The sequence below is a fragment of the Miscanthus floridulus genome, unplaced genomic scaffold (genome assembly GCF_019320115.1).
Source record: "Miscanthus floridulus cultivar M001 unplaced genomic scaffold, ASM1932011v1 os_2694_3_4, whole genome shotgun sequence".
Lineage (NCBI taxonomy): Eukaryota > Viridiplantae > Streptophyta > Magnoliopsida > Poales > Poaceae > Miscanthus > Miscanthus floridulus.
Window position 1 is genome coordinate 16,051 of NW_027098455.1, and position 18,160 is coordinate 34,210.

Here is an 18,160-nt window from a genome sequence, read left to right on the forward strand (position 1 = left end):
GGCCGCAGGAAGGGGTGAGAAAAAAGAAGAGGGCTGCTCTGGTGGGCATAACCCAGAAGCAAGAACAGCTGCTTCAAATAAGAACATCACAAGCCTGACCTCCATGAGGGAGAGGAGTTGTGCCTGTTCCACAGGTGGAGACGCGACCAGTAAAATGAGGACAAAAGTGACGTAGCCCTACCTTGCTATCAAATGGATCTGCCTTCAAGTCGCCGGCGGCCAGGAATTTGGTGTCCGCCATTATAAAGTATACTTTGTGGTAACAAATGTTTCACCATGATGCAATGCTATCAGTAGAGGAAGGTCCTCGCGCTGGTCATCAAACTGGACTTTGCAAAGGCCTTTGACATGTACAGTTAACTCGAAAGCCTGTGGCTTTAACCTCTAGTGGTATCAATGGCTTCAGCACAAGCTAGTGCGTAAATATGTTCTGAGAAAAGAGAGGGCCAAGGACGCCCTGGACATGGTCAATCAAAGGAACCCCGTCCAGGTTGGAGAAGTACAGGGCCTTCCTTGGTGGCCAAGGAGTGATCGTGGAGAGCTTGCCGATGCGCGACCTAGTGGACAAGACCAAAAGGCTAATACACATCTGGGAAACTCCAGCTCCAGGGTAGCGTTAAACCTGCAGGGGAGCATCAATGACAGCATGAACTAATTGTCACGGTTTGTAGCGGCCATCCGCTTATGAGTCCATATGCATTGAGAGTTGAGACTGCATCTTTATTGAAAGGGTAAAGTACACTTTACAACCCTCAACTTGCGCCAAAGTTCGATTTTCAACCTTCAACTCTGAAACCGGTCAAGAAACACCCTCCAACTATCAAAACCGGACGAATTTGGTCCTCGGCCGGTTTCAAAAGCGGTTTTCTATTTTTGGGAGGCGCCGAAATTTTAAATTATTTTTTTGAGCATCTAAACGTCCTCAAATGAAAAAACTCAAAACTACAAAGTTGTAGATCTCATTGAGGTCTACAATTTACATATAAAAATTATCTTCATCCGACATCGTATCGAAGAGTTTTCTATTTTTTGAAATTTGAGTCTCATCACGCGACAAAATATGGTGCTGAAATTTTATATTATTTTTTCGAGCATCTTACTTTCCTCAAATGAAAAAAATTAAAACTATAAAATTGTAGATCTCATCGAGGTCTACAATTTACATATAAAATGATCTTCATCCGACATCGTATTGAAGGGTTTTCTATTTTTTGAAATTTGAGTCTCATCACGCGACAAAACTGTTTTACCCCGAGAAACATAAAAATTGGATCTGAATTACTGTTCATCTTCCTCCTCACTAATCATTGTTCATCTTCCTTCTTACCTCCGCCGCCGCCCACCGGCCCGCCAACCCTAGCGCGGCCGTGGTGGCCTCCTTCTCTCCCTCCCCGATCTTCGGCTTTCACAACGAGCTACAACCATGGCGCCCCCATCCGACCTGGCCCGTCCGCCTCCACCGCCGCCAGCCCAACCACCGTCTCCACCGCCTGGCCAGCCTACCTCCCCCAAAGCCCCCTTCTGAGGCCACCGGATTTGGAGAAGATGACCATGTGGCGTCCTTGGATTGGGTAGAAAAATTAAGTGAGGAAAAGACTCAAATCACTCGAGTGAAGGATAACTTTTACCTAAAAATTGGGTCCACTAAGCGCCGAAAATGCATCCTGTGGCTGGCCTTGCATGTTCTGGACCTGGCTAAAGCGATGCGGTCCCTGTTCACCAACAGAAAACAAATCAGGCCCAATATTCTCTCTCAGTGTGATACTGCTGCTCTCAGGTTGTCAGTTGGGCATCAGCTCGGGGCCTGCATCTTTATTGAAATGATCATTTTTTGGATGGATCTTTTATTTTTTATAATGGCTAAATTTTACCATTTTGGAATCTAATTGTACCTAGTCTCTTGGAGAGTTGCTCTTACTGCACTGAAACCACTCTTGCCGTGATGCAGATGTGTTGGCAATATATGAATGAATATAAGGATATATAAACTGTTTATTTATTCGTTGAAAAAGCGGAGCCGATTCTTTCGGGTCTGATTGGCTTCACTTATGCGGCCGGATCTGTCACGTGGATGCAAACAAATCTGGCAGGGCGATTGGTTACTGTAGCAATAGTTGGGCGAGGGTTCGGAGGGTCGTTTGCGCCGAGGCTGACGACTGGCGACATGCATCTGGCGCGCGTGGCAAATTCCCTGAAACCGAAGAAGCAGTTGGGCTAGGCTCCGGAGATGCAAATCCTACACCCCAACCAGGATCCCAGAGAAACGTAAAAATTGGATTTGAATTACTATTCATCTTCCTCCTCACGAATTATTGTTCATCTTCCTTCTCGCCTCCGCTGCCGCCGACCCACCCCCCGCCGACCCTAGCGCGGCCGCGGTGGCCTCCTTCTCTCCCTCCCCGATCTTCGGCTTCCACAACGAGGTACGGCCATGGTGCCCCCATCCGACCTGGCCCGTCCGCCACTCCGCCTCCTCCGCCACTAGCCCAGCCGCCGTCTCCACCGCCTGGCCGGCAACCCTCCCCCAAAGCCCCCGTGAGGCCACCGGATTTGGAGAAAATGACCATGTGGCGTCTTTGGATTGGGTAGAAAAATTCAAGTGAGGAAAAGGCTCAAATCACGCGAGTTTAGGATAGCTTTTACCTAAAAATTGGGTCCACTAAGGGCCGAAAATGCATCCTGTGGCTGGCCTTGCATGTTCTGGACCTGTCCAAGATGGGCCTGGCTAAAGCGATGCGGTCCCTGTTCACCAACAGAAAACAAATCAGGCCCAATATTCTCTCTCACTGTGATACTGCTGCTCTCAGGTTGTCAGTTGGGCGGCGGCTCGGGGCCTGCAGGATCTCAACAGAACCAAGAGGCTGCTGATGCTGGATCTCAACTTCCCATATCCCAATGCTACCACCCCATCCATCCCACATATATATCGGAAACGATGACGGCGGAATTCGATCCGATCACCGATCAGATCGACGCATTATCTCCGCATCTGCGCATCTTCTTCCATCCAGAAAAGCCCCATTTTCCCAGTGCGGCCATGGATGTGATGCCGAAAAGGCAGCCAGTCCCGCCACCAGCAACAACCGCCGCCCGGTCCCGAACCCGTCAGAGGACATGACGGCGGCGGCGGTGGTTGCGAGGCAGTAGCAGCAGGCGTGGACGTCGACGTGGATCTGCTGAGCTCCCTCCACGACGACGTCCTGGGCAGCATCATCACGCTGCTGCCCACCAAGGACGGCGCGCGCACGCAGATCCTGTCCCGGCGGTGGCGCCCGCTGTGGCGCTCGGCGTCGGCGCCTCTCAACTTCGAGGCCACGGTCGCCGCCACATCCGCAGCAGTGGACCCTCGGCCCACGCCGCCGCGTCCGTCCGCCGCCGTCGTCGGCGCGCTGCAGGCGCACCCGGACCCCGCCCGCCGCGTCTCGCTCACCTGGCTCGGCCAGTTCCACGACTTTCCGATGGTCGACGGCCTGATGTCCCACCGCCGCCGGTCCCCCTGCCTCGACGGCCTCCGGCAGTTCGAGCTCTACTACAAGCCCGTCAACGTCCCGGGTGGCCGCCGCCACCCGCCGCCGATGGCGTCCCTGCTCCGCTTCGCGCGCACCCTGCGCGTGCTCACCATATGCTCCGCTGCCTGCTGTTACAGTTACAACCCGTACAGGCTCGTCTTCCCAGCGGAGACGGAGACGGACGCCGCCGGCCGCGCGCTCGAGTTCCCCAACCTCGAGCAGCTTACCCTGAAGCACGTCAGCTTCTCCGACGCCGCCCTCCATGCTGTTCTGTCCGCGTGCCCTGCGCTCCAGAGCTTGGTGCTGCACAAGAACGAAGGCTACGGTCGCCTCGTGATCAGGTCCCCGACGCTACGGAGCCTTGGCGTGTCAGATGGTGCTGAAGTCGTCGTCGAGGACGCTCCGATGCTGGAAAGGCTCATCCCCCGTGAACTATGGCACTGGGATATCTGTCTGACAAAATCTCTGAATTTGAGATGGGAACCACGGTTCTCAATAGCTGTACCCGGCCACATATCTTATGCCCTAGGCAGCCTTGCATTTCGATCCATCAAGTGTTTGTGTTATACTCTCCTATATGCTATGCTGTTGGCCTGCTGCACCCACAAAATTTCTCTGAATTTTTACTTGTTTGTTTCAGGGAATGGTACCCGCTGCTGGCGCATCTAGCATGATCCGCACTGTGAAGATTTTAGCCCTCGACAGTCCCCGTGATCTGGATGTTGTTATTGACTTGTTGAAATGCTTTCCGTGCGTGGAGAAGCTGTACATGGTGGGCTGGTGTTGACTTTTTATTTAATCTTTGCGTAAACCTGATTGCACAACTGCTCGTTTTGATCACTCGTATAGTTAATCATACTGCATTGACCCGCTTCTGATATTGTGCTCATGCCCTCCATTTCTTCTTTTCAGGAACTCCATCATTATGGTGATTCGGTTAATGTAAAGGGGAAGCTCAAGAATGCGCGTCGCAATAATGTTCCGCTTGAATGCCTTGACACACATCTGAAGGTGTTGGAGCTGAGAAATTACCGGGGCAGGAGGTCGGAAGAGCTTGATCAGGTTCTTTCTCTCGAATGCTAGAGTGCTAGAATCAATGAAGTTTATGGTCCCTCCTTACAATTGTTACAAGGGGAAATGGATTGTGAATCAGCGTAAGAAGCTACTGCTGAACATCCGAGCTTCTCGAGGTGCTAGATTTCACTTCGTGATTAGTCGCTGTCTGTCCAGTCGCGTACCCATGGAACACATCCACAATTTAGCTATAGATGATCCCTTTGGCAGATCATCATGTAGCTGCCAATGCGACGATTTCAAGTGATGAGTTTCTCTAGAGTCTAGCTAGGTGGCACATTATTGGCCTTTATTATTCGATTATGCAAACCAATTTTATCAGTTGTGCACTATGAACTTTTGTGCACACATATGGAGTAGATTATTTGTGACAGAGTACTAAATGTTCCGGGCTTTGCTATTGTTATCAAGTCGTTAATGATTATTGGAAACAATTTTTGACTTCCCATATAGGTGTAGCTGAACCTCCAAAGTGCTTCCAAATGTGCTAGTCGTCAGACCTGATCGTTTGGCCGTCCAGTTGTGCATACGATTGAAACAGGTCTTAATTTTTTGCTGGATAATCTGTTTGATAGATCATTACATACATGAACATTATTTGATTTCCCATTGTTGGGGTTAATAACTAGATAGTTTGTTCTAGTCCGTTCTAGTCGATGGCAGACTGGCCTTTCTGATTTGATTTACTAGAGCCAATTTACTATCAGTTATGCTACATGAATTTGGTATACACATGAATCACATGATCCTTCTCATCGCTGAAATCTTCTAAGGTAGCTTAGCTTTTGCTTATAAATCCATTTCATTCAACACGTGATAAGTTATAAATGTCGTGATTGCAGCATTTTGCGTTCAAATGTATGATGATTTTGAGCAACTAATAAAGTAGCAATGAATTTAACTCTAAATTTGTTAATATATACTCTATCCGTTCCAAATTATAAGTCATTTTGGCTTTCAAGGTACATAGCTTTATGTATTGGCCTAGATATACGATGTGTCTAGATAGAAAAAAAAAAGCTAAAATAACTTTTAGCATACAATGTGCCGATGAGAGCATGCTCCTCTGCTCCATTAGGGCCAGCGTGCGTAGCTCAGTCGATGAGAGCGAGGAAGAGGGAAGAATAGGGAATGACAAGTGAGTCCAATATGCTAGTGTCTATTGGAATAGATTTGAAGACTCTAATTTCTTAAAGACTCCTACTAAAGTAGATGCAAAAATATCATGTTAATTTGAGAGCTCGTGTTGAAGTTGCTCTTACACGATTATTGTGGTGACGTGGTAGTTTAGTTTAGGGGCTCCTATTCATGAAGCATGTGCTAAGAAGGCAACACAAGTACATTTATCTATAACGAAGCGCCGCTATGGCCCCCTCCACAACATTTGAAGCGTCGTCCACAAAAGAATTTTGTGCCTTTTCAAAAAAAAGAATTTAAAACATTTTTGTATTTTTTAAATTTGTCTAGATAAGATTTCAAAAAATATATTTATATAATTTTTCAGAGAAAAACCATGATGATATACAGAAACAATTATCTGAAACGAAGAATGTGGCGGTACAATGGAATTATTGCATTAGCCAGACAATAAAAAGTATTCAAGGTAAAATAGGTGTTTTAGTAGGATAGAAAACATTGTTTCCAACTAACAAGAAGAAAAATGTTTCAAGTACGTAACATAATCGTTCAGCTGGTAAGCCATTAATATATTCATAGAATAAAAATACAAAAGTTTTGCTTGAATAAAAGTAGGTCAAAACCAAATAGACATTATGTTTTAAGAATGCAGGAGATACATATTGTACCAAGATTTTAGATTGCAACGCGCTCGGACGTCCGATCCGGGGCACTAGCATCAGGCGGTACCCGCTCAGCGAGCGACCGAGCACCCAGCGCGTCGGGCTTGTGAGCAAGCGCCCTAGCAGCGGGCGCGCACCGCCCCAAACGTCACCTGCATCGCCAGCCGCTTCCCACGCGCATCCCATGTGCAACATCCGATCTACTTTTGAAACATTCATATACAATAGTTGCAACATACAAAAGAAGACAAATGAAACACTTGAAACATGCATCAGAACACCTGACAAAAACTTGAAAACAATTGCAAAGAAATGCAACATCCAGATGAAACACTTGCAACATACATATGAAACACTTAAAACATACGCTTGCAACATGCGTGTATATATGCAATATCCAGATCTACTTTTGCCTGCAACATGCGTGTATATATGCAATATACAGATCTACTTTTGCCTGCAACATACGTCTGATATAGATGAAACATTTGGGACATACACTTAAAACATATGTACATAGCCATTGCAACATGTGCAATATCCTGATCTACTTTTGCAACACCGATATGAAACACTTGCAACATATCTCTAAAACATCTGAAACACCTTAAACATACGTTTGCAATATGCGCTTTCAGTGCAACATCACCTTGCTGCATGGGAATGGAGGCTCGTCGGCCCTAAGGTGGAGAAGGCCGCAATAGGTCGCTTCGGTGGAGAAGGCGACAAGACAGAGAGGGGCACATGGGGAATATGGGGCATGGCACGGCAGAGGACGTGGCGCGGGATGGGGGAGCTACGTGCAGTGGCGCGGGATGGGGCACATGGGGGGATGGAGGGAGCGGATGGCAATAGGGCCATGTGGCACGGGCAGGAGAGAGCGGATGGTGCAGGCAGGGGCGAGCGGATTGCACGGTGGGGTGGGGGGCGAGCGGATGGCGTGGTGGGGCGGGAGCGAACAAAAGGCATGGTGATATCTGCGGTCTGGGAAGCGGCATCCGTGCGGGTCAGACGCCCTGTTCCAAGCATTTCCGAAGAGTTATAGAATATGGAAATGGAGGTAAAATAGTGAAAAGGAATAGATAATGGATCCTTGCGCCACGGATTTTATTGGGCCATGGCCACTTATGCAGCACGTGGTTAAACTATAGATAGTTAAAATAAAAAATGACAAAAAATATACCCTTGCTGTCGGGTATCGATAGTAGGGATACCCAAAGCAAGGAGGTTAGCGCCCATGCTGACTTCCTTAGATGGAGCAAGACGTATTAAAAGGTCTCGCCCAAGGCCGTGGGCTCCGTCTCATCGACCCCTTGGGTTCATGCTTCGTCTCGACCGACCCTAAGGACGCGGTCTCCGTCTCGCCCGACCCCAAGGCTGCGGGGGTCTCGCCCAAGGCCGTGGGCTCCGTCTCTCCCAACCCCATGGGTTCGTGCTCCGTCTCACCTGACCCCTTGGGTGCGGGCTCCGTCTCGCCCGACCCCAAGGCTGTAGGGGTCTCGCCCAAGGCTGCGGGCTCTGTCTCGCCTGACCCCTTGGGTTCGGGCTCCATCTTGCTCAACCCCTTGGGTTCATGCCCCGTCTTGCCCGACCCTTGGGTGCAGACTCTGTCTCGCCTGATCCCAAGGACGTGGGTTCCATCTCGTCCGACAGGGACCCATACCGCCGCCAACCACTTTAGGTCCAAGCGTATGGGCCTGGGTTAAAACTCTAACACCAGGGAAGAGACTGGCACACCTCGATGTAACCCGTGGCCATGACGGGCCATACCTGAGGATTCACATCAAGAACAGCGTTGGGAGTGCCAGTGTTGTTCTGCCTAACCCTCGTACGAATGCTGATAGGCGCATTAGTTCACCACGACGTCTGTCGGGACGGAATGGAACGCCATGACCGGCATACGACGCCTGCGCATGGCGTCAGTGACGAACAGGGCCACGACATGGAGCCATCCCTGTTGATGTTTATAGGATCGGCGGGACCCGCATGAAGGAGAAGGACCCGGTGATCCTAGAAGCCTTCTTCTCTCTCTCTCATTCTTCTCATTTTCCTCCGTTGTAACCCGCGCTTTCCCTTCGCCTATAAAAGGGGAAATAGGGCGCCCCGTGAGGGGGATCTAGATCCGCATGAAGCCAAACCACGAGATAAAAATACAAGAGCATGACACGAACACATGGCTGAGCAGCGATTGAGCTCTCAGTACTCGTTCACTCCTTTCACTAGAGACTTTGGATCCTTTCCCTCTCTCGCTCGTTTGTAACCCATACTACAAACTTTTAGTGCTAGTAATATGAGCAGCAACGACAAACTAGACATAGGGACTTTCTACCCGAACTAGTATAAACATCGTATCCTCAAAGCACACCATCCGAGCCAGACGCGCAATACTAGAAATTTACTAGTTGGTAACTCGAAACACCGACAGTTGGCGCGCTAGGTAAGGGCCTTTTGCGCATCTCAACGTCCACCTCAGGCCTTGGATGGCTAGTCACGGCATCAGCTGGCTCCCGGGCTTGCATGTGCGCTTCGAAAACCTTGACTTCATCGTCATGATGGAGGGAGAGTTGGTATAGGCTCCCGTCGCCGTCCAACCTCTCCACTTCACCGGCCTCGACGCGATTACCGAGGCGCTTGAGGAGCTACAGCTGCACGCACCAGAGGCCCGCACCCTCGGGAGCGACTAGCTCCTCGGCTTCGATTACGGGAGGCTAGAGCGCCAGCTCGGCGCCTTCCTAGGACCTTGATCGTCCTGGGGGGACCTGCGCCACCTCACCTTCTCGTTCACCAACGTCATGATATAGCTTGCCGGAGGAGAGCTGCTCTCCCTAGAATACCTCATCCGGAGTGCCCCGACAGTGCTCCTGTTTGGTCTATGCAACACCGCAGAGACCGTTAGCAGCCTGGTGGTGCAACGCACGGCCTCCATCCCCTACGAACGACGAGTTCATGGGGATGACCGAATATATCACGGAATCTTTCCATGACCTCGTAGGAGAATCGGAGTCATCCTCCAACTCTGACTCCAGCAGGGGGAGCCATCACCCCTCGTGTGAATGTTTCATGACAGGTACCCCCGAGGGATACATCGAAAGCATCCATGGGGGAGAGGCTACCCCAACAAACGACCTCGACGATGAGCTCGAGGGGGATGCAGGGGCCCCACCTTGCCTACGAGTAGAACAGCTGAAGGCCCAGCACCAAGAGCTCGAGGAAGCACGACTCTAGCTCAAGCAGGAATGTGTGGAGCTCGAGCGAAAGATCAAGCACCACGGAGATGGGGGGCGTGCGCACGCCATGGCCCATGATGTGAACCGAAGGATCATTGAGGATGATGAAGCCCTCCCACACTTTGCTCGGGCAAGCCAGAACATCGCTGCTATGGCGGCCTTGCTCTGGGGGCTTCCAGGGACCGCGGCGCCTGAGGATCGTCGGGCCCATCGTGAGATTCGCACGCTACTCGAGCGTGCGGCTACGCAGCAGGCTAAGAGCTCGTTGTCCCAACGACACAAACTCGACGCAAGCCAACGCACATCCTTAGGGCGACCCGACAAGGACGTGTCGGTCCACCAGGTGTAGCAAGGCGGCAGGCCGTGCATCGTGGTCTCAGCGCATGAACGTCTCGGCCTCCAACGTGACGCACGCGACACCCTCGATGTTCGTAGGTGCACCCACGATGATGCGAGGGAGGAGGCTAGCCATGGCTACCACCCTCGTCGTGGCGGATGCTACGACAGCAGCGAGCACCGAAGCCCAAGCCTTGACCTACCATGACCTTAGGCCTTTGGACGACACATCCTCACCACCATCTTCCCACCGTGGTACCGACCGTCGACCAATATCTTGAAATACTCTAGGGAAATGAACCCTGGACTATGGCTCGAGGATTATCGGCTTGCTTGCTAAGCCGGTGGAGCGGATAATGGTGAATTCATTATCAGCAATCTTCCATTATTCCTGGCCGATTCAGCTCGAACATGGTTGGAACACCTTTTGCCCAACCGAATCCAAAGTTGGGCTCACCTAAAACAGATCTTCGTGGGAAACTTTCAGGGCACATACGCACGTCCTAGGAACCCATGGGATCTCAAAAACTGCCGATAGAAGTCCAGGGAAACTCTTCGTGGGTACATCTACCGCTTATCCCTGCAGTGCAAGGAGCTACCCAACATCGTCGACACCGATGTCATAGGAGCTTTCCTATCTAGGACCACCTGCAAGTCCCTGGTTCACAAGTTGGGATGTAAGTGCCCACGAACCACCAAGGAGCTCCTCGACATCACCACCATCCATGCCTCAGGCGAGGAGGCGGTCAGGGCAATTTTCAACCGCCTCAAAGATAAGACGAAGCGAGACGAGGATGCCGGCGAAGGCGCCTCCAACCGTCCCAACAAGAAGAAGAACAAGCAGCGACGCGAGGGCTCGTTCGTGGCCACCCCCGACCACAAGGGGGGTCAAAAGCCCACCGAGGGTACCTTGGACCACTTCGAGAAGCTGCTCGAAGGGTCATGCCCGAACCATGCTTTCCCCGTCAAGCACCTATACAAGGACAGCGTCCTCATGAAGCGGTTCTTGTCCGGAGGCTCCAATAAGGGAAGCAGTTGCTGAGTGATATCCACGGTAGGGTTTACGGCACCATGCTGCACCTAGGACCCTAGTCGGAAATATGTTTCGACAAGGCTTCTACTGGCCGACCGTGGTAGCCGACGCTGATCATATTGTGCGCACCTACAAAGGGTGTCAATACTACGCTCAGCAGACCCACCTACTGGCTCAGATCCTAGGGAGGGGGTACGTACAAAAACTAAGGATAACATTTCTAAAACAAGAGATGCTTTCTCCTACTAGTTTCGCTATCGTCTCTCTCGATCGTTAGTGAAACCCGACCCCAGCAACGACAAGGGGTCGGGTCTCACTCAGGGGCTGATAGGGGTATATATACCCTTTCTAAAATAGTCGTCGTTCCTGACCCTTTCTCATGATTAAAAACCTAGAGGCAAGGTTCACAGAAATGAACGCCGAGTAAAACTGGTCGGACTACAAGAAACCTACGCCCCAGTGGCTACGACGTTTTTGCTCACCAGCTTGATCAGAGTTTTTTCCGCACCCTGAGCTTTTTAGCCTTAACTACGGAAAGAGTTGGTACATGTTTAAGAGCATATCCACCTGGCAAACATTCTATGTGCCTGGCCCTCTCTCACATTGAGACCTAGAAGCAAGGGTTGCGGAAACGAACACTGAGTAAAACTGGTCGGACTATAAGAAACCTACGTCCCAGCGACTACGGCATTTTTGCTCACCCGTGTGATTAGAGTTTGTTCACACGTACCCTGGGCTTTACAGCCTTAATGATGGATAGGGTCGAAACGCATTAACCTTTTTATACAAAAAGGGGAGAAGGGCTAAAAATCTGTTTAGCCATAACGAAATTTAAGAGCTTGTCCACTTATTACGTGTTCGCCGCCTAACTAATTTCTTGGGGGATGATCCCGTCCTCTATCTCTGCAGGTAAGTCCTATGTCAGCGGGTCACCTTAGTCGATCGGACGACTCGGGCCGTTGTCGAGAGATGGGTAAGGAGCAGTAGGATGCCCCATGCGGGTTATGCCGACTCTGTCATGAACGACGAACTCAGATTCCACTCGAACATATCCGGTAAGAGCTCCCCAAACTCGTCACTCAAGCCATCAAGGTAAGTCCTATGCCAGCGGGTCACCCAAGTCGATCGAATGGCTCGGGCCGCTACCGAGAGATGGATCACCCTTAATTTACGCAAATTTCCTATTATTAGTTTCGCTATCGACTCCATGATCTTTAAGCGACGCCCGACCCCAGTAACGGCAAGGGGTTGGGCCTCACTCGGGGGCTGGTAAGAGTATGTCTATTCGGTAGACATTCTCTATGCCCGACCCTTTATCATGTTGAAAACATAAAGGCAAGGTTTGCGGAAACAAACGCTGAGTAAAACTGGTCGGACCGTAAGAAACCTACGCCCCAGCAGCTACGACATTTTTGCTCACCAGCATGATCAGAGTTTTTTTGCCCGCACCCTGAGCTTTAGCCTCTGCCTTCCTAGGAAGGGTTTGGATGGGCCCACTGGTGGAATCTCCATCGAGGAGAGGCCAGCGGGTCACCCAAGTCGATCGAACCGCTTAGGCCACTGCCAAGAGATGGGTAAGGAGCAGTAGGATGCCCTATGCGGGTTATGCCGACTCCGTCACGAACGATGGACCCGAAATCCACTTCGACACATCCGATAAGAGCTCCACGAACAGAGTGTCGAGTTGAGACAGGTTGCCGATGGTTGTGCCTATAGGGTCTGGTCATTTATCGGTTATGACGTGAATGGATATCGCTTTCACATAACAAGCCATGAGCAGAGTCAGACCAATCGAAGAACCACAAATACCAGAGTTTTACGCAAGGCTTAGATGGGGTTGAGTATTATGGAAGAATTGAAGAAATATACAAACTCGTGTTTCATGGTTGCAAACCTCTTAATCCCATTATATTCAAATGCCATTGGTTTGATCCTGAAGTAGTGAGGCGGACCCCTAATCTTGGGCTAGTCAAAATTCGACAATCATCCGTCTTACCAGGAGATAATGTCTATATTGTGGCTCAATAGGCTACGCAAGTTTATTATCTCTCATACCTGTGCCAAATTGTAGACTGTCTTAAGGGTTGGGATGTTGTGTACAAGGTATCACCACATGGTAAACTACCTATCCCAAACAATCAAGATTACAACATAGACCCCAACACATATGACGGAGAGTTCTTTCAAGAACATGGGCTCGAAGGGAGTTTTGAGATAGACTTAACCGAAGCTCAGGGTATGGAAGCAGACAATGAAAGTGGTGCTGATGAGGACGCCGAAGACGAGGTTTAGAATGTGAAGGACTTAGAATTACTTTAGCGATTACATCTAAGCGATGACGGTGATGACGACATTCCTCCTTCGAAGCATGGGGATGATTATATCGACATGCATGATAGTGATGATGAGACTTATGATCTAGCTAATCCCGATCATGATGATTATTTCTAATACATGTATGATCCATGCTAATTGATTTATTATTTCTCATACCATGTTATTTTCTAAGTATGTTTTGTTTATTTTGCATCTATTTTAATGTATTATCTATGCTAATTGGTTTACTCTTTTTAATTGCAGGTGATTGACCAATGGTGGGCGGTATAAAGAGGATAGCGTCGCTTTACTCAAAAGCGACATCGACGCGTAAAGGGTCGATGCAGCTGAGGGATCCGGGAAGAGACCTCGGGGTAGACCCAGGGGTTGAAGGAAGGGTGGAGGCAAGACAAGGCCACCGTCGCCTATACCTTCATCGCCGTCTGAGTTACCTTCCGCTCACTCATCCTCTGAGGAGGAAGAGGTATAGGTGGAGGAAGAGGTACAGGTGGAGGAGGAGGCAGGGGTGGAGGAGGAGGCAGGGGTGGAGGACGAGGCAGGGATGGGAGGAGGAGACAGGGGGGTACCTCTTCCTCAAGTTCATCGTGTGTGTGGTTGCGAGGTCCCTCGACCCTCCCGAGGCGACCAATACCTCTTGGGAGACGCCCGCTGATTCGACCCAATGGAGACAAGTAAATAACTTTATATGTTATCACTAATTTTTTGTTGGATATGTTCAAAATTACAATAGAAACTAATAATTTATCTTAATCACTTGGGCAGGGGTTGGAGGAAGGTCGGTGGGTGATCACGCAAGCCATGTGAACGGCATCCTTGGTCTTTTGATCAAGGAAAAGTTCCCTAGCCTGGTGTAGTTCAGCGGAATTGTCGAGCCAGCCTACACGTGGGCCCACTATGCCACCGTACCCTACAACCTTGATCAGGATGGTAGGGTATTCGCCGACAAGGCGCAACGTGTCAAGGTCGAGCTTTGAGTAAGTCTTTCTCGCACTACATTGCTCAATACATCACATTGATTGGACATTCTTGAAATAATGACCGGATACATCACATCTATATATATGCAGGATTTCTTTAGATGCGAGGAGGGATACGAGGCCAAGGTGGATGCTGTGGCTGACAAAGCCGCCAAGAAACTCGTCAAGGACATGCACTATGAGGCGTGCATCCAGGCCGTGATCCAATACCACGCGAAATTTCTTAGAGAGAGGATCCCTAAAAGGGTGGCAAGAACCATGAGCATCACCTCGGAACAATACCTGAAGGTAAATATAGAACATTAATACTTATTTTTTCTGAGATTAATTACGCTTAATTTCATCTTCTTATATGTCATATACTTGATGACGTAGGTGCCTCCGTGGTGGTGCGCCTATGATCTACAATGCTGGGCCTGGAAGGTGGACAGGTGGTGCGACCCCATGTGGGAGGAGAATCACAACACTTGCCAGGAGTGGCGTTTGCTGATGCCGGGTGCACCACACCATCAAGGCAACCTTAACCTCTCAGAATACACGACAAGATGCGTACCTGAATTAATTTCTTTATTCTAACGCTCAACTCCGCATAATTTCTAATCATATTGCTTTTTTTGCAGTCGGTGGCACATGGTGGCGAGCCTTGCTCCCAGTTCGTGGCATATGCTTTGGCCCACAAGGGGAAGGTGACGTCCGACGTCGCCTACAACCCGGAGGACCCGCCCTCGGCATACAGCAACGAGTCCGTCCACAGCCGCCTCGATGGATACACATCGATGGCAAGGGTGGTCCATGGCCTAGAGTACGATCCGAGCGCCCATGACCTTGATAGAGAAGTGGTCATGAGGGCAGGAGGAGGCAAGAAGCATGGTCGATTCTGGATTGGCGACGGCACAATCGACACGGCTAGTACTCCCACTCTCTCCCAGATTCGAGCACGGAGCACGGGTTCCAGTCCAGCGATACGCCCACGACCGAACTCTACATGGTTCTAGATGAATGCACTGAAGGTTATTTCTGTTTTATTCATCATTCATTCATTTTTACATACTTTTGCATTGCATTGTAACATTGGGATAAAAAATTATAGGCTCAGCTGGAACAAGAAACGAGGCGCCAGGAGGAGCTAGAGGTGAAGATGGAGGCAGAGCGACAAAGGATGGAGGTAGAGCGGTAGAGGATGGAGCAGCAGATGTTTGAATATACGAGGGGTGTTTACGCTGCAATCGGTCAACCTCCGCCATCAACGCCAGTCCCTCCTCCTCAACCTGCTCCAAACATTGTTTCAGGCACTATGAGTCGCTTTACAACCTTATAATCACCATTTCTAGTTTATGCATAATCAATCTTACAAATATGCCCAGACACTAGAAACTTTGTAACTAATGCTATATGTTTGTTACCAACTAGTTGTGCAGCAATCTCTTCTCCTTTGTGCAATCTTGACTCACACATGCAATCTCTTCTCCTTTGTGCAGCATCAATCGGCGGAATCGAATGAGCCTCATGATCCAACGTGGTCGCAATGGAACTCGTGGCCTAAGTAGACTTGTGATTTTATTTGCATTTGTATTTGTGGATTACCTGTGATTATTTGTGGTTGTGAATGAACCTACTAATGATTCTAAAGTTTATTTGCATTAATGTGTTGTCGATATATCTATATGAACTGCCTGTGATGCCTATTGTAAACTATCTGCGATGGATGTGATGTTTATTTGAATGTGGTTCGTGGCTGTGACCGAACCTAATAAACTGATTATATGTGGCAGCTTTGTCGAGTGTTACACTCGGCAAAGAAGCTTTTTGCCGAGTGCTAGGGTTAAAACACTCGGCAAAGTGGACATGTGGCAAAATTCTGTGCATTCTGGGACTAAAATGGCTTCTTTGCCGAGTGTCTGCACTATGACACTCGGCAAAGAAGCCAAAATTCTATGCATTCTGGGACATGTTTGCTGAGTGCCTGGTATTCGACACTCGGCAAAGGATGAAGCTTTGCCGAGTGCCTGAACTTTGACACACGACAAAGGCAGAAGCTTTGCCGAGTGCCTAGAACATGACACACGGCAAAGGAAGAAGCTTTGCCGAGTGCCTGAACTTTGACACTCGGCAAAGAAGCATAGTTTGCCGAGTGCCTGAGATTTGACACTCGGCAAATGCACCGTAACTGTCTCCACTCCGTCATGTTACTTTTTTCGCCGAGCGTCGGTTTCAGCTCTCGGCAAAATCTTTGCCGAGTGCCCGATAGAAAACACTCGGCAAAGAGCCGTTTGCCGGCACTGTAGATGACGTGTGCTATTTGTCGAGTGTTACACTCGACAAATCATTTGCCGAGTGTTTTTTTGGGCTTTGTCGAGTGCCTGTGGCTCACGGCAAAGCGACTGTTTTCGGTAGTGACGCTGGGCGACATGGCGATGGACGAGGCGGTGTGACCGGAGCCGGCGCGGTTTCAGCCAGAGCGGTTCCTCCCCGGCGGCGAGGGGAGGACGTGGACCTCACCGGCAGCAGGGAGATCAAGATGATGCCGTTCGGCGCCAGGCGACGGATGTGCCCCGGTGTCGATGTGTCGCTGTTGCACCTCGAGTGGTTCGTGGCCAATATGGTGAGGGAGTTCGAGTGGAAGGAGGTGCCCGGCCAGCTGGTGGACTTCGCTGAGAAGCTGGTGCTGACCATGGTGATGGCATGAGCACTACGTGCCATGGTCATGCCATGCTCCTAGCTGTTACTCCCATCCATTAGTGCACGCATGTAATCACGCTTGCATCATGTCACATCATTTGCTACTCTATATTTGCAAGCATCATGTTCATGTCAGGGGACGCTACATGCACCTCGCGCCAAACAACGCTGCTGCATGGATTTTTTTTTTATTTTTAACACTTTTTGTAAACTAATTTTAAATCAATGTTTGTTTTTTTTTTCAAAACTAACACTTTTGGCCGCGCCTATTGCCATGGCGCGGCGAAACGCCTGTGCCGCGTCATGCATGGTGGCACGACGGGAGGATGATGTGACAACGATCGGAGCTGCTGACCGGTGACATGGCTTGGGCCTGCCGTGCCACAGATCTTGGCGCGGCAGTGACGCGCCCTGATCGGTGGTGCGGCAGAGCCGGCTTAAAGGGTCACGGCCTAGTCCCGCTTGCCTGCCGCGCCCACCGCCTGCCCGTCGCGCCCGCCGCGCCTGCCCGGCACCGTGCCTGTCGCCTCGCCTGCCCGCCTCGCCTGCCGCCGGCAACGCCAGCCCGCCACTCCTGCCGCGCCACAAAACGCCAGCACGCGCCACAAAACGCCGGCCGCGCCACAAACGTCGGCACGCCATGGCCGCCCGTCGCGGCCTCCGACCACCGCTGTGCCCACCACCGCCCTCGTTGCATCGCCCGCGACTACCGCTGCCGCGAGGACGAGCGCCGTTGCCGCGAGGTACTCCCCTAGTGAGTCTAGTTATAAATTAGTTATTGTAGTTAGCCTTGTATAGATGTTAATATTAGATTAGTTAGTATATTTATAGTTAGAATAGGTATTAATATTATTATGAACATTACGTAGGACGATTTCGACGAATTGATGAAGTTTCTTGAAATGCTTTTGTAGATGAATTGTTGTGTTAGAGTTTTATACAGAGGAAGTGTTAGGAGAGAAGATGGTATGTTTGAGGATATGGAAGAAGAATTGGAATGGTTTGATGAACCTCCTAGCTTCAACGACCTTTGTGTCCGTTTGAATGCAAAGTTTGGCGGTGATTTCACACTGAAGGGGAGGTTTGATACTAGGAAGGCTAGGGCACACTATGTGCTCATGCCTTTCGCGCCCCTGCTCTCTGGTCCCGCTACACTAGGGTGCTCCAAGGTTCCAATGTGCCCATGGCT

The 18,160-nt window shown here is 50.1% G+C and overlaps 2 protein-coding genes across 2 annotated transcripts; both read left to right on the forward strand.

Moving 5' to 3' along the window:
• Positions 1-2,733: 2,733 nt before the first annotated feature.
• Positions 2,734-5,137, forward strand: LOC136535329 (putative F-box/LRR-repeat protein At3g58880). Its single transcript, XM_066527623.1, has 3 exons — positions 2,734-2,807; positions 3,062-4,281; positions 4,422-5,137. Exons 1-2 carry the CDS (start codon positions 2,734-2,736, stop codon positions 4,176-4,178), a joined length of 1,191 nt encoding a protein of 396 aa, XP_066383720.1. The 3' UTR covers positions 4,179-4,281; positions 4,422-5,137.
• LOC136535330 (indolin-2-one monooxygenase-like) lies at positions 4,180-16,978 on the forward strand. The gene is made up of 5 exons (XM_066527624.1): positions 4,180-4,281; positions 4,422-4,571; positions 14,383-14,580; positions 14,913-15,094; positions 16,687-16,978. The coding sequence occupies exons 1-5, from the start codon at positions 4,180-4,182 to the stop codon at positions 16,976-16,978; spliced, it is 924 nt and encodes a 307-aa protein (XP_066383721.1).
• Positions 16,979-18,160: the final 1,182 nt, after the last annotated feature.